We start from the raw sequence: 14,520 nt of genomic DNA, 5'->3' as shown, positions 1-14,520 counted from the left end.
AAAATCCACTCCACAAAAGCCTTTTCCTCAAGGAGACAGTGGCTGACATTCATTCATTTTACTGAGAAGTTTCTCATTTCTGTGTTTTTAGATAAAGAAAGGAGAGCTGGACTTGAAAGACGGTGAAGGTGGTCCTTCCCTGACCCTTTGAGAAAGCTTCATAGAGCTAAAAACAGACAAAAAGGACACCAGAAGAGAGAGCTGGCCATATTTTTACCTGCATTCATCCCTTCTGAGACCTAACATGCAAACAAAGAGGAAAAAGCAAAATACTCAGAGATGCACTGAGCAAGAGCTTAGGCAATGCCCAACTCTCATGAATGTGGTTTCTCCAAGTTGCTGTTATTAAAACCGTTATTTTCTCTGCTCTTCTTTGTTTGTGCAAGGCCACAGCTGATGGCTGAGATATTCATCAGAAGCATGACTGCTCTTAATTAAATTTACCCCACGTTCTCAGAGATACTGCTGGGAACAGAGGAGGTGGAAACCCCCCGTGGAAAAGGAAATAGAATGTACAAGCAATCAAAGAATAATACTCAAAGAGTCTAAAACACACCGATGAGCCACGATGATACATTCAGAGTAGGGCTTCCTTGTTGGGGAACATTTTCATCCACAAAAAAATACAAGAGTGGAGCGCTATACTCAGTTCAAACCACGGAAACACTTTGGCGTGTGGAAGAGAGATACACGACGTATTTGGGGTATAGCGGCACATTCACATGCTGGATAGGGAGATTCTAGAGTCACCTTGCTTCTTTCCCTCCGACAAAAGCATTTCTAAAACAAGATGGTGGCGTCCTTACATGGCAGGATAATCTGTTTGAGCCAAAAGTGGATTAGGAAAGCACTAGGTGACAAAGTGCACTGAGCACTGTGGCTTTTGACCACAGGACCTGCAGCTGGCACATCTACCCATCGTCACGAGGATCCCTGCTAACGTGCTCTCTGTAGCTCCACCCAGGGAAGAGTTCAAAAATTACTGTGTTGACTAAGAATTTCCATCTCTTTTCCCACAGAAGATATTGCCCTGCAAAACAATAGGGCCTGCAACTTGGATAAGCGAGTATTAACAAACAGTTCAATATATCGCTTCCTCGTAGGCTTGAGAGATTCCAGACTTTCCAGTGAAAACAAAGAGCACTCTGCTTCTAGCCTTCAAAGTGCTAAAATACAATACCTGAAAATCACAACACCACGTAAAAATGCTATTCCGGGCCATTGACAGAAATGACTAAACCTTTATCAGTTAAATTTTTGCCACTCTAGGCAGCAGGAGTCACTTCCAGAGCTCACTCCTTTTCCTGCTGTCTAGATTAGTGAAGGCTTTAGCAATCAGCAGGACCCAAAGATACGAATGAATAGTTCTTTGGGAATAAAGTGGTATCACAAGAGCTTTACAATACATATAATCTTACTGCATATTAAGCTTTTAAAACCTTTCTAAGACAGCCTAAAAATATGGTAGCTTGATGTATATACTATAAACAGGTAAGTGATATTAATCACACTTTCAGTAGTGTATATGTTTACCTCCAGAAAAGAGAACGTGTTACATAACTTCAGAGGAATGCAACGCCACACAGTCCTACCAGCAGCATTTCTGCAATGCTGCACACAGATTAGTAATTAGAAGATTCTGCCACTAGACTTTACTGCTTCTAAAGCTCATCTGCTTGCACAGAGCCAGCTTGTAAGTCCACACAATATTTTTTAAGATCTGGTTCATGACCAACTTGGATGCTTCTGCACTGTGAGACAGACGCGTCCTGAAAAATGAAGCCTTTGAGTATCCACAGACCAGACCTGCCTGCCTCAGGCTGAGGATGCTCACCAATGCTGTACACCGTGTTTCAGTGGGAAGGTAACAGTGGTGCTAAAGCTTAGGTATATATTTAAAATAAAAAAGGTGAAGAGGAACTAGTTGAGATGGGTTCATGGTGACAGAGGTCGTATCTGTAGTACCTATTTCATTTCTAGGGGGAAGATCCTCATCTTCATGACTAGGATACCTCTCCTTTCGGTCAAGTAGAAGAAAATAAATCATTTTCTCTTGGTTTTCTCTGAAAAAAGAAAGAAAGACAAAACCTTTAGGTTTGAAGAGAAAAAAACCATTGGCAAGTAGATAAACCCTTCTCATCAAACAAACAGTTATATTTATTCTAAATAAGCGGGAAATGGTCATGTGCCTGCCAGCTAGACACACAACCCACAGAGCTTTTGAGAACCTTGCTGTTTCCAACAGGTGGGTGGTGAGAAAAGGAAACAGGCTCCCCTTGTTACACACGCAGAACACAGGCGTAGGACAGACGAGCAAACGTGTCCACGCGAAGCCCAAACCAAGGGTGGCAGCAAGACAGCTCTCCTGAGCCCCTAAGTGCTCCTTTACCTACGTGTCCCTCTTAACGCCTCAGGAAACACACCAGCTCTCAGGCATAAGCTTGAAATAAATACAAATTTGCCAAGAAGCACGTATCTAACACAAACGGCAGCAATGACATCTCCCCACCCGGAACGCACGGCCCCTCTTTCCGCGAAGTGAGCTTGCTTGGCAGCAAGGGGAGAGACAGCACCACGTCTCCAGTGCTGGTGAGGCTGCCGAGCTTCCGAGACCCGGTGCCAAGAAGGCTCCGGGCTTGCTCCCAACACCTCGCTACCATCCGAGCAGCCAGGGGCTGAGAAGTCGCAGCAAGAGACCTTCATTAAAGCGCTCTTCTACCTCACCCCAGGTTTATGAGCACCCCCGCCCGTGGACACGCGACTGATATGAAGACTGAGCAAGTGCTTACTCTTCCGACAACAAGTCCTGTAAGAGTTTATTTCGGTCACGGAAGCAGCCTAACGAGTGCATGCTATCTAACACGTCTGGATCAATATCCTCCAAGGAAGGGAGAGAACGAATCTGCACCTTTCGAGGGATTGGTTGCTCTGGTTCTGGCTCGTTCTTACCCCCTCTGCAGAGGAAAGGAGAGAGAGAAAGAAAGGGGGCAGGGAGAGAAAGAGAGAAAAGAAACATGAGTCACAAATCAAGCCATACTCCGAAACACAGCCTGCAGCAACAGATGGAAATCGCTTGTTAAATTCCCACGGAGAGACCAGAGCTCCCAACCAGACAGATCTTCCTTTCAGAAGAAACCGCCGTGACGGCTAAGAGTGACCAGGACCTTGCAGATTCGGGTTTTTAATGAGAAATGGCTGCATTCAGTCCGAAAGGCGGCAGGAACTTCACTTACCAGTGCTCTCGTAATTTAAGCAGCTGTTCAGCACCCCAATGCCAAACCTTTCTAAAACATCACGGGGTTTCAGAGCTGCTGTCTCATTAGCAGGCCAGACCTCAGGCTATTGGGCTGAAAAGTGCGACCCGAACGCTTCTCTTTAAGAGAAGGAGCTGCGAACAAACGGGCACTGGTTTTCACCAGTTCTGACTACAGCTGCCACCGCAAGTTATTTAAAGCTTCCAATGCGATTAAGAGACCTCAGTGTTCAGATGCCCACTTGACTTGCTTTAAAAGCGTTTTGGGGGAAAACAGGTTGTTTCTTTACATGCCCAAATATGACAATCTCTGCTTCTCTTCAGACATGCAAATTTAAAAATCGTGGCACGATTGTGACGCCCGGGGTCAGCGGCAGACGTCAGATTACAGCATTAGCGACAGAGCATCTTGCTCTTTTAAAGAAGTCACTAACAGAGACTTCCTGCATAATTATCTCATCCCATTCACTAGGGTCAGGAAATACTGAATGCTGATTGCAATTAAAGGTCCTGACTGTAAGAAACAAGCCAAGGTGTCAGGGTATCTATAACCAACTGGAAGATATATATTGCAGGCACCCTGAGCATCCTTTGCTTTTGTTTAGGAAGGCAGCGAGCAATTTGTGTGAGGTCCATCTGCCCAAAGAGGTGGTTTTGGTGCTGGTGGTATTTTGCTCAGAGGAACCGTCTACCCTGAATCCTTTCATTTCTCAATAGACGCTTTGTGAGCTGCCAAGGTTTTCCTACTCCTTGGGTGAGGTCCTCCCTTTCCTTCATGGAATGTCAATGTGTGACTGTCGGGTCCAGGCTCCCAGGGTGGGCGACAGGAATTGTGAATATTTAAACTGCACTGATGTCAGTGTTTGCTGTTCATGGGACTGTGTTTGGGCAAGAAACTCTTCCTTTTGGCGCTGGCAGAAATAAGATGAACAACCTGTGAACTCACACAGCTTAAAATGCTCTGGGCTCAGATGCAACTTATCCAAGTATCTGCACAGCAAAAGGAGTCCAAAATCAAAGACCCCTGATTTTTCTTGCGTAGGTTAGAAAGTCGCGCTGGTAAGGTCATATACATGAGCTCAGGGTCTCAGCCTGTGCACCAGAAAGAGTCAACAGACCATCTCCTCCAAGGGAAGAAGGCAACACTGTCCTTGCAGGACTCTGGTGCCAGTGGAGGACAGTTCCGTGCTACACTTTAACCACAGGAGGTTGCTGGGTGCTGATTAATTTTTAAGCAAGCTGAACAGCAGTTTTGCAGTTGTGAGGCATCTGCTCTGTTAACCATGTTTGTGGGATGTCACTTGCAGAAAGATTCCTAGGAAAATTTCATTTTATCTTCTCTTGAAGCAGTGAAAACGTGCTCAGCCCCTCCTGGACACACATCAAGGAGGCAGACTCTGGTGTGCTGAACACGGGTCAGATCTCACTTCTCTTATGCTGAGTGCTCACACCCCTCCGCTCAATCTTCTTCAGTTTAGGTGGCTGGAAGCAGATTATACAAGACAGAGAAAGAATCTGCTCCTTGGGATTCTTTCTTGTATGTCAAACCACCAGAACGCAGCTTCTGACATCCCCCCGGACTCTTGCAGAAGCGTCTACGTCTTCTGCAACAACACCGTGGTCCTGAATCTAAGGGCTAGATCCAAAAATCCTTGTTCAGCTAAAGAAATACCTTTTTCCTTGAGTGCCCTGTCTTTAAGGGGCAGTTAACTCCTATCACAACCCTGCACTATTCAAGCCAGCGATGACCTTGTCATTAAGACAAAATTCTCGCAGGATGGACCTGTGAGCAGCAGCTGAGTGCTTCTGGTTTTTAATGACCCGCAGTTCACATTTAAATAGTTTTGACTTACTTTATCACTCCATTACAAGCAGATGCCCTTAAGGTAATTTAACGAGATTAAAAAAGAATTATTGTTCTTGAAAATTTCCAGAAAATCTGGGTTTCCTACTAGTCGCCCTACTCCACTGCTGGCTATCACCTGCAAGCTTCTTTTGTATCAGCCTCTGCGGGAGCCGTTTCTAGAGAGCAGAGTTTGTCATCTGCAAGCTCTGAAAAGAGCCGTATCCTTACGCCCCGCACCAGGTCAGCCTCAGCCCCAGCCAGGAATTCTCACACCTCCTCACCGGGTATGGGCTAAATCCCTTCTCATCTCGCAGAGAGTGACAAATTTGTTGCGTTTCAGCCCACGGAACCATCAACCAACGTCACGCAATGAATACTGCAAATCATATATTTTTATTTTTTTTTAAAGGCTCGCATGAATGTAATTGCAGCTTTAGAACGCAGCCTCTGCTGTGAGGATCGGTGCCTACAATGGCTGTGATTCCAGGCCAGGGCGGACTTTTTTCAGTCTCTCCATGAAATTCCCCCGCGAATCTCAGCGAGATGCACATTTGCATCAGTGCAAAGCGGGACCGCTACAGTCACTCCTTTTTCTGGTTTTAGTAAATTTGGTACCTTTGCAATTAGGGCGGTAAGTCAGCGCTACAGGAGCAAGAATTTATCATACCAGCTAATTTTATTTGTCCTCTTGCTTTATTAAAAGAGATGTGAAAATAACTGCTGCTTAGTTGCTGATTTATGACAACCTGCGCTTGAGGTAAATATAAACGAATTCAATTAAAAAGGCTTAAAAAACCTCACTAAATTGATTTGGGTGGGAGAGGAAGAAGAACTGGAGGTTGGTGATGAAAGGTTTCTCTTTGGTTTCTTTTTTTAGGCTGGTGAATCATGGTTTCAACTTTCAAGACCTCTGTGTCTGCCTAGTCTGCAATTAAGTCTTCTCAATTTTACAGTAGCCTTAGTTTTTTGTTTGAAGAATTAAGTGAAATCACTTACATGTTCTGAGTACAACTTTCAGGTCAGTGACCCATATATGATGAAGAACCGAGATTTCATATAGAACAGTAGTGTTATATGAAGTAAAGAAAAAATGAAAGATGTGAGCATAACAGCCATAGAGCAAAACACTTCTAACCCTTCCTCCTCTGTCAACATCCACGTTTCCAGGCAAAATGAATGCAAAGAGGCTGTGAAACATTACCAGATCAAAGCAGTTGAGTTTGGAAGGTGGCAAGGTTATTCACAGATCAAATTTAGCCAAAGGAGGTTAACCTCCTCAGGTCAATTCATGGCCACTATAAAGAAAATGAGAAAGAGACTCATAAAAAAAGCTATTTTGAGCAAAAACTTCGTTTTAGGCAATCTGAACAGACTCAGAGAGACTCGCTTTTGCAAAATTCGGCTTCTACCTCTGACAACAGCCTCAGTCGCTCTATCTATTGGGGCAAAAAACTGTTCACTGTGTCAATCATCACAGTGTCTGTCCTTCATCGAGGAGTACGTGAAAATGTTCAAACGTTTATGCCTGTGGAGAAAATTTTTTTTCAAATTCTAAATCTAGAAAAAAGTCATAATAACACCTGCCCAACCGTGGGACAACAGTCCTCTGACAGGTGAAAATTTCCCGGCAAAAATCTTGAGGAGGGTTAGAAAAATAATATAAGCAATCAATGATATTTTGGTTTATTTCCTCTTCAAGTTCTGATCAAAGCACAGAGAAAGCTTATTTAATTCCATGAGGGACCAGAGGGGATCACCGGTCCAGTCTGATGTAAACAGCATTTACTTCTGGAATTGCTGGTAAAATATTATAGGTGGAGCAATTCAGAGATTACAATTAGAGATTTCCCCCCTCCATTTCTCCTACCATTACCTGTGAGAGTTTAAAAAAGCCCAAAATACCTGCAGCAAACAACACCCCAGTCCTTCTTTCACTTAAAAGGGTGCCATGTCAACTGGTAACTGCAGAGAGCATGAAAAAGCCCTGGGCAGAGGTGAACTAAGCAAAAAACATGGTATTCAACAAACTGTTGAACACCCTCAGGTCCTACTGAGGTCAGAAAAATCCACAAGTGAACATTGCCCACACAAATCAAAACAAAGTTGTGTTGTTTTTTCTCTGCTGTTTTTTTTCTTTAATTTCTTTTTTTCTGGTGACGGACTTAAATATCAGTTCATATCATCCTCAAGTATTTCCCAAGAGCAACGATCGGATTATGAAGGCAGGACCTTCCTTATCACATACCCAGCGAACTTGTAGCTATGTTGACCCTGAGAAACACGTATCAAAGCATCATTTCCTTGTTTAATATGTGAAGTAGTCTCCTCAGTTTGACTGGGTCATCATCAGCTTAAAAAAAGCCCCCACCCCAATGTTATTTACTTGGGTTTCTTGAGATGCTATTAAGGCTACCCAAAGCGCAAGGTACCTTTTAAAAGCCATCAATCTTCCTCACACCCAAACCACCTGGCAGGCGCGTACTTTTCTCACAGACCTGCTGTTCCACTGTCAAGGCTGCTGCTTTTAATCAAGTCACAGAACTACTCTCACATCAACAGGTTACAAGGTCAGAAGCAGCCTCTTAGCTTGCCTCGAAGGAGGAGGAGGAGCAGGGATTTGGAGACAGAAGAGCTCTCGTTCACAGGTGCTTACTTATCAATACCATCGCTTTTGTTTCTACTTCAGAGGAAAGCTGAGTTGGCAAGAAGGAACAAATGAAAGCTCTCTCGTCAAGAAGGTATTACAAGGGATTGTCTGTAGCACTTGGACAGCACACTAAGTATGGCTGGGGTGAGCTGGTTTGGGGTTTTTTTTTTTGGCTGATGACTTGCAGGTATTTTGTGTAACACAGCAAGTTGCTGGATTGGATGTCTTTTTTCAAACAATTGTTCACCACTGTACAAAAAGTTCCTGGCTTGATATACACAAATATATGTATATGGAATTGTATTAGTAGCAAACAGTGAAAACCAAATAAATTAGATGCCTTTCTTTCCTCTGCCCCTTTTCAACCCGTACGAAAGCTGCTCTCAAATTTCAGTTTCTAGTCAGAGATCACTGGAACATCAGTTCCTGTGACAAGCAATCACGAATGCATGGAAAAGTGAATTAAAAAAGGGTTACTTACATATACCATATGTGTTTCTGAATATGTTCTAGCTGTAAATGAAAAGAAAACAAGGGGTTAGTGCTGTGAAACAGAAAAAGTAACTCCACAAGTCATCCTTATTCAACCAAGTCCAACACTCCAGCGATGGATCTGTGCAAACAACAGGAGCTCCGTGCTGCAGAGAGAGCCCACTCGTCCCCACCCACCCCATTGGAGCTGAGACCGTAACTCTGGACAGAAGGGATCAGTCAGGAGCAAATCGCAGCGAAATGAGTAAGTACAAGGCTTCACAGGCAAGTGTTTTGGCAATTTAAGCTTCTCCTTTCCCAAGCCCTTCCCCTCCGTAACCTGGCTGATGCTAACAAACATCTCCTTTCTGTATGTGCGTAATAGCCTCACTCTTTACACCTAAAGGTTATTCCTGCTTTTGCTTTGGAAAAAAACAGAGAGAGAAGGAAACAGTAACAGGTTCGAACAGATAGTGTGCATCTGCGATACGACCTTCTCCCAGGACCCATTCTTGTTTGGCTTCACATTTAGCATTAAAATCTAAAGACCAAGTGGAATAAGGTTCTACGCCAAAATAATACCATTTGCTCTTCCAGCACCTGAACAACCAGACGGCAAATTTCTTTTACTTCCCTCTTTCCAGTCTGGCACGTGAGCATTTTACCGTGTAACGAAGGACTGATCAAAACTGAACCTTGCCCACCCATGGCAGGCAGATCACAGCAGATGTTACGCGATGATGTTTGCCCCAAGCACGGGGTAAAGAAGGTAACACCCTTTTTCCAACAGAAACAGTTGAGAGAACAAACTGTTCATATAACACACTTACAGCAGAACATTCTTAATCTGTAGTTGGTTTTTTTTCTTCTTTTGAAGTGCCACCACGGGAGAAAAGAGCTTCTCAAAGGCGCCCAGGGATAATTTATTACGCGGACAACATTCTTCATATTCCTTGTTACAAAGCACCTTTGTAGAGGAAAACAATCCGCACGCTCACGGCACGCAGGCTTGCGTCTGTGCGCCATGCAGGTGAGAGGCAGGGGGGAGCTGGAAGGAAACTCAAGTGCTAACAGCCATAAGATGAAATCACAGACCTATTAAACTGGTCAGGAAGAACGGAGACAGCTGTCCTGCTCTTATTACTTTCCACTTCAATTCCAGAATAATGAGGATCAGAGAGGAAAAAAAAAAGGCAGGAAAAAAAAAAGAGCAGTGGACAAACAACAAAATCTCAGCGGTAGAAAGTAGGTGTTTGCCACAGAGAGCAAGGAATCGGAGACCTCTGTGCCTGGGAAATCAGGACGCTCTAAGGTCAGCTCTATATGAGATAATTTTTTAAGTGAGACAGGACTTTTCCTGAAAACAAAGACACAAGGGAACACAGCGTAGGAAAGAATGACAGGAGGCAGGAGGGATCAGCACGAGAGACGAACAGCCTCCTTCAGAACCCAGGCTGTACCACCGCTGCCATCAGAGGTGCAGTTGGTACTTGCAACCCCAGGTAAGATCCACATCACGGAGCTTTCTCTAAGAGCCTGGAGTCGTAGCCCTCACCCTCCCGGTTCTTTATAAGCCGAGGTACAAGCACAGAATGTAAGAAAAGCCTATTTTGTACAGTTTCCGTGGGACAGGATTTTAGCAGCTCCCCAGTACTGTGAGGATCTGCTAAGGAATGTACTGTACCTCTTTTGCTTGGTTAAAACCACCCCCTGAGACGCATAAATCTACTCATTATTTCATATACACCATGTGGAGGGTTGGAGACATTAACGACTTCAGACAAGATGCAGATGATCCAGCTAAGCGATGTCCAAGCCTCTTTCATGCCTGCTTCTCCTGCTGCACTTTCTGTCTCCACGGGTCACGTTGTTCCTTTTGTGCCTGTGGTACGCAGAAATGCCACGGCAAAGCAGACAATGGCACTTCATTTTCTGAGTCAGAGAGGGGGAAAGAAAGGAGGGTCACCAGTTCACGTCTTAGTCACAGAACCTCTGGGCTCCTTCGGAGAAGATGTCAAAGGGAAATCCCTTCTGCCCGGCCCTGCTGATCAACCGCCTTCAAGCTACTGAACCCACAGCACTTCTCTGAAAGAGAAGCCCCGTAGCACCTTGACGTACACTTGAAGGTGCGGGAGAGCTCTCGTGGCTGCTGTTTACCTACACATCTGTCATCCATCCCAGAGGGAAACCATCGCTGCGACGTCGGCTGGGATATCCCGCACGCGGGAAGCATCCCGTGCAACCACTTTCTATTCCGATCCGAATGTAATTGCGCTGAAACGTTGTTACAAGTGCGCTGGCTGCTGCCAACAGCTTCGCTGCTTTTTTAAAGGTAATTAATTAATGCTTTGTTGCTTTTCATCTGCATTAAAGTGACAGGAGGGTTATGGGAGGGCGATTGGTTTTGACAAGGAGAAGTCTGTGTGCTTTTTACTATGCCATGCAGGGGAGGGAGATACACACTGGGAGCTAATCTCACTCCTCCTGCCTTCATTTAAGCACAATGTTTAAATGCATTTAAGTGACGAAGGCATTTAACAGCCCTTCCCAGAGGGTTCTTCTTGCTATTTGCACATGAGTTTGCCAAATTTAATGCCATTTTACGGAAGTTATAAAAACCCTGCTTCCCAATATCTCCTAGTCACCGCAGGCAGTTGTCTCAGGACGCCACGTGTGAAACAACAAAACGTGCTCAGACCCGTTGCACGTGTCCAGTCAGAGGAGACACTTCTGCAAGGTAAAATGCTGTAATGCAGGAAAGGGGTAATTCCTTCACCACAGTTTTGCGTAAAATAATTCCAATATATCTTAATCTTGTATACTGAAGCAGCATCTAGGAGACCCACTCACAGATGAGAGACCCCTTGTGATACCGAGCTGTCCAAGCTCCTCAGAAAAAAAGGTCTCCTCTCCCAAGGAGCTTACTTCTGAATTCCAAGGCAGGGAACAACAGATGGAGACAGACAGGCAGATGGAAAACAAGACAGCGCTGTCTACATCCTCAGCACTGATCTCAGCCGAGCGGTTGCCAAGCTAGAAAGTTCTGACCTGAAGAAAAACTTTCTCAAAATCTGTGGGTATGGATGAGGGCTTCTGGGCTTGAACTCATGTCAAATTGCAGACGTCCTCGTCCAGAAAGGGAACAGTGTCAAACCCATCTGTGCACTACATCGACCCACACCTCAGATGAATCTTCTTCACTTAGATGATCTTCTAGTCTGAGCTTTAAGCCTAGAGTCTAACGTTAAGAAAGAGGCTTTTCCCGAGGAAAGGATCCAAGCTGGTGGTGCAAACAGCACTGGTAAAACCATGACCCATGTCAGGAGTAGCAGTGGTACTAAGCAGCCCTTGACAAGGGCAAAATATTGCCCTTCAGAATACTGGGTGCAGCCAAAAGCTTACAGCCTAAATACATCAACCAGCCAACTACCTCCAGTCTACAGGTGGTGAAGTGAGTTCATTTAAATGATGTGACAGGCACCTCACCATAAGACCTTCTAGAAAAATGAGGAAGAGATCAGGTGAATCTTCCCTTGTTCATTTTTTTTAGCGCTCTGGATGCCGTGGTCCATCATTAGCATCCATTGGACCCAAGGAAAGAAACAAAATCAAGCAGAGAGCAGAGAGGATATGTGTGTAATTTAAGTTAGATGATAGTCAGGGACAGGTATTTCAGACTATGTGGACACTCAATATGGAAGACAAGTCATTCTACTCTGGAACAAAATGTCAATACTGGAACAAAAATAGCTTATTCTGTAATATCTGCTCTGATCCACTCTGCGCTACAGACACAGTTTCAATAATGCTCATCCATCTTTAAAAGGAAAGTGGACTGAAAACCCCTTACAGTTTCTGTAGAAGAAAATACCGTCTGAGAATGCAAATGGATCCCACTACAGGAGCTGTAATTCTCTGCTGTAGAGATGCTGAATCATCTGAAACCTCCAAGGAAAAAACCAAACATTCTCTTTCTGAAGACCACATTAACTAAAAGAAACCTCACCCTGCAGGCACCCCAGGCACCGATGGCACTCATTCTCTACTATAAACCTTCTCAAACTTAAAACTATTTCACTTTTCTCTCCTAACACTGCTACTGCCAGAAAGCTGGCCCAGAACCCCACTGATGTGGCTGAAACGCTTCTTGTAATTTCCAGCCTACTTTCACCTAAGTTGACATACATTTGGTTTTGCGCCAGTATCTTCCTTCAGTTTAAATAATCTTCCTCTCCCTAGTAATTACCACTAATGAATATGCAGACGACCAGTGCAACCCTTCTTAGAGACCACCCGTGTAGCAGAAGCGGAGCTCTTTTAGGCCACGCTGTTCAGACAGGCTACCTCAAATGCTGACCATCTTAGCGCTCATTCTTTCTTTGACTCCATCTTTCATGAATACAGGTGGTCAGAAATATCCTGACCGGCAGTTAGGATCAACTTTTACAGCCTACTGAGAGAGAAACACAGGTTATTTTATTTTAAAGCATGTTTAGTAAAACAGGCCCAGTAGAGCGGTCAAGGATGTCCCACTAACCAGAGCTGAGGCTTATATATAGTGAGCGTGAACAATTTTCCACTAAGACGTAATAAAGCCTTCATTCCATAAATGAAGCGTATACAAAAAAAGGTAATGCCTATTTCTCAAGGCAGCGAAGGGCCAGCAACACTGATTCTGTATACCCTCCTCTCCATTAATCCATTAATCTAACACCGAAGCCGAACGATGACGGCTAAACGCAAACGCTCGTTCGGGTTTTGTTGATCATTTTAACAGATGGACCGGGGAAGGTGTGGGTGTGCTGTGAAATGGCAATTACTGCAGGGAGGGAAACGCAGTTGGATGAAAAGGAAAAGAGATACAAATCAAGAAAAAAAAAAAAAGGGAACAAAGCAGAGAGGGGAAGGGAAAAATGAAAGCAAAAAAAATTCTAGTGACCTTGCATTTTACTGTATTTTTCTGCTGATTTCACCAGCGAGGTATTGAGCAAACGATCAGTAACGGCAACAGCTACATCTGTACTTATTGTACCCAAGCCACAATTTTGCTCAGATCTTTGTATAAATATCAAATCGACTCAAGTGAGATATTTTCTAGGAATCGAGGCTTCCAAATAAACCTATATTTATACCCTTTTTCACAGGACACAGCTAAAATAGAATTCAGATCTCTCCTCAAAATGAACTACATATTCCCAGCTCCTGCGCAGTAAACAAAGAGCTCCCTTCTGCCTGACAGCAGAGTGTGACAGCAGCAGGGGCAGCAAACCAAAAGACCTCAAACCAAGGAAAATACGATTGCAGCTAATAACAACGAGCTATCCTTTTTACCTCCCGGCTCTCAGCTCTTGAATATGTTTTATTTCAAATTCTTCTTCACAAGTCACTGCATAGTGCTTGTCAATAACTACCCAATCTCAGCTTTTTTTTTTTTTTTCCCTCCCTAAGGAAATAAGAGCTTAATTTTGATCAAGAAAAGAGGAGGGGATAGGGGGCATGACTCTGGGACCTTGATTTACCTTAACTGTTTTCTCTCTTGTGTATGTACATTTTCTGCTGTATTGCACAACGCAAAACATTTAGGGACTATGCTGTATGGAAAAACTCAGTCCAAATAATTAGAAAAAGATCTGACATCTAATGATCTGCTCCCTGGCATACTCAAACCATCAGCACTAAGATCTTTGAGAGGAAAAAAACCACACCAAAACCCAAACAGCAAAACTGTTATGTTCACACTATGGAAAGGAAACTAAGCTAGAGAGGGACTTGGTGACTTTCTTGGCCATGCAGATCATCTGTCTTATGTCTCAGGGCATAACCTCTGAAGTTTTCGTTCCATGGCAACACTTGGGAAAATGTTCTTTTTTTCGTTTAAAAAAAGCCTTTTAAAATGCCTAATATTTTTTGTGGTTTTCTATATTTTATTTTGCAACTAGAGCTACTTACGTAGTGCAAACATGATGGCTACTGGGTTTGCTAAAATAGGCTTACTAGTAATAGCATGAAGAACTACGTCACCGAACGGAGCATAGCCTGGTTTCGTAATGAATGAAAAAACAAAAAACCCAGCGGCAGCTGTCAGGTAGTACTGTAAAGAGAGTTGTGAAGGGAGTTTCAGCTCCATTCTTAGCAGACAGGTGTCTGCATCCCAACAGCACCGTCACAGCTGGCACAGGCTGAGGCTGTTGTTAGCGATCTCAGCAGAGAGGGCAAGCAGTGATCTGAGAGTTTATTTATAAATATTTTAGCAGACTGAAGAACCAGGAGGAGTTTTAAATTTACATTTCTTTATACATACTC

General features: G+C 44.0%; 1 protein-coding gene across 1 annotated transcript in view; it reads right to left on the bottom strand.

Annotated features, from left to right (window-relative positions):
• Window positions 1-14,520, bottom strand: part of LOC104275714 (serine/threonine-protein kinase BRSK2) — a gene marked incomplete at its 5' end in the record, with an annotated part of 58,252 nt that overhangs the window by 28,850 nt on the left and 14,882 nt on the right. The window contains 3 exons of the mRNA XM_009871748.1: window positions 1,966-2,063; window positions 2,790-2,954; window positions 8,228-8,259. Coding sequence (XP_009870050.1) covers window positions 1,966-2,063; window positions 2,790-2,954; window positions 8,228-8,259 — 295 coding nt within the window. The remainder of the gene's footprint in view (window positions 1-1,965; window positions 2,064-2,789; window positions 2,955-8,227; window positions 8,260-14,520) is intronic.

Source organism: Apaloderma vittatum, unplaced genomic scaffold (genome assembly GCF_000703405.1).
Source record: "Apaloderma vittatum isolate BGI_N311 unplaced genomic scaffold, ASM70340v1 scaffold13426, whole genome shotgun sequence".
NCBI lineage: Eukaryota > Metazoa > Chordata > Aves > Trogoniformes > Trogonidae > Apaloderma > Apaloderma vittatum.
The sequence above is the reverse complement of the archived record's forward strand: the minus strand, read 5'-3'. Positions and strand labels throughout refer to the sequence as shown.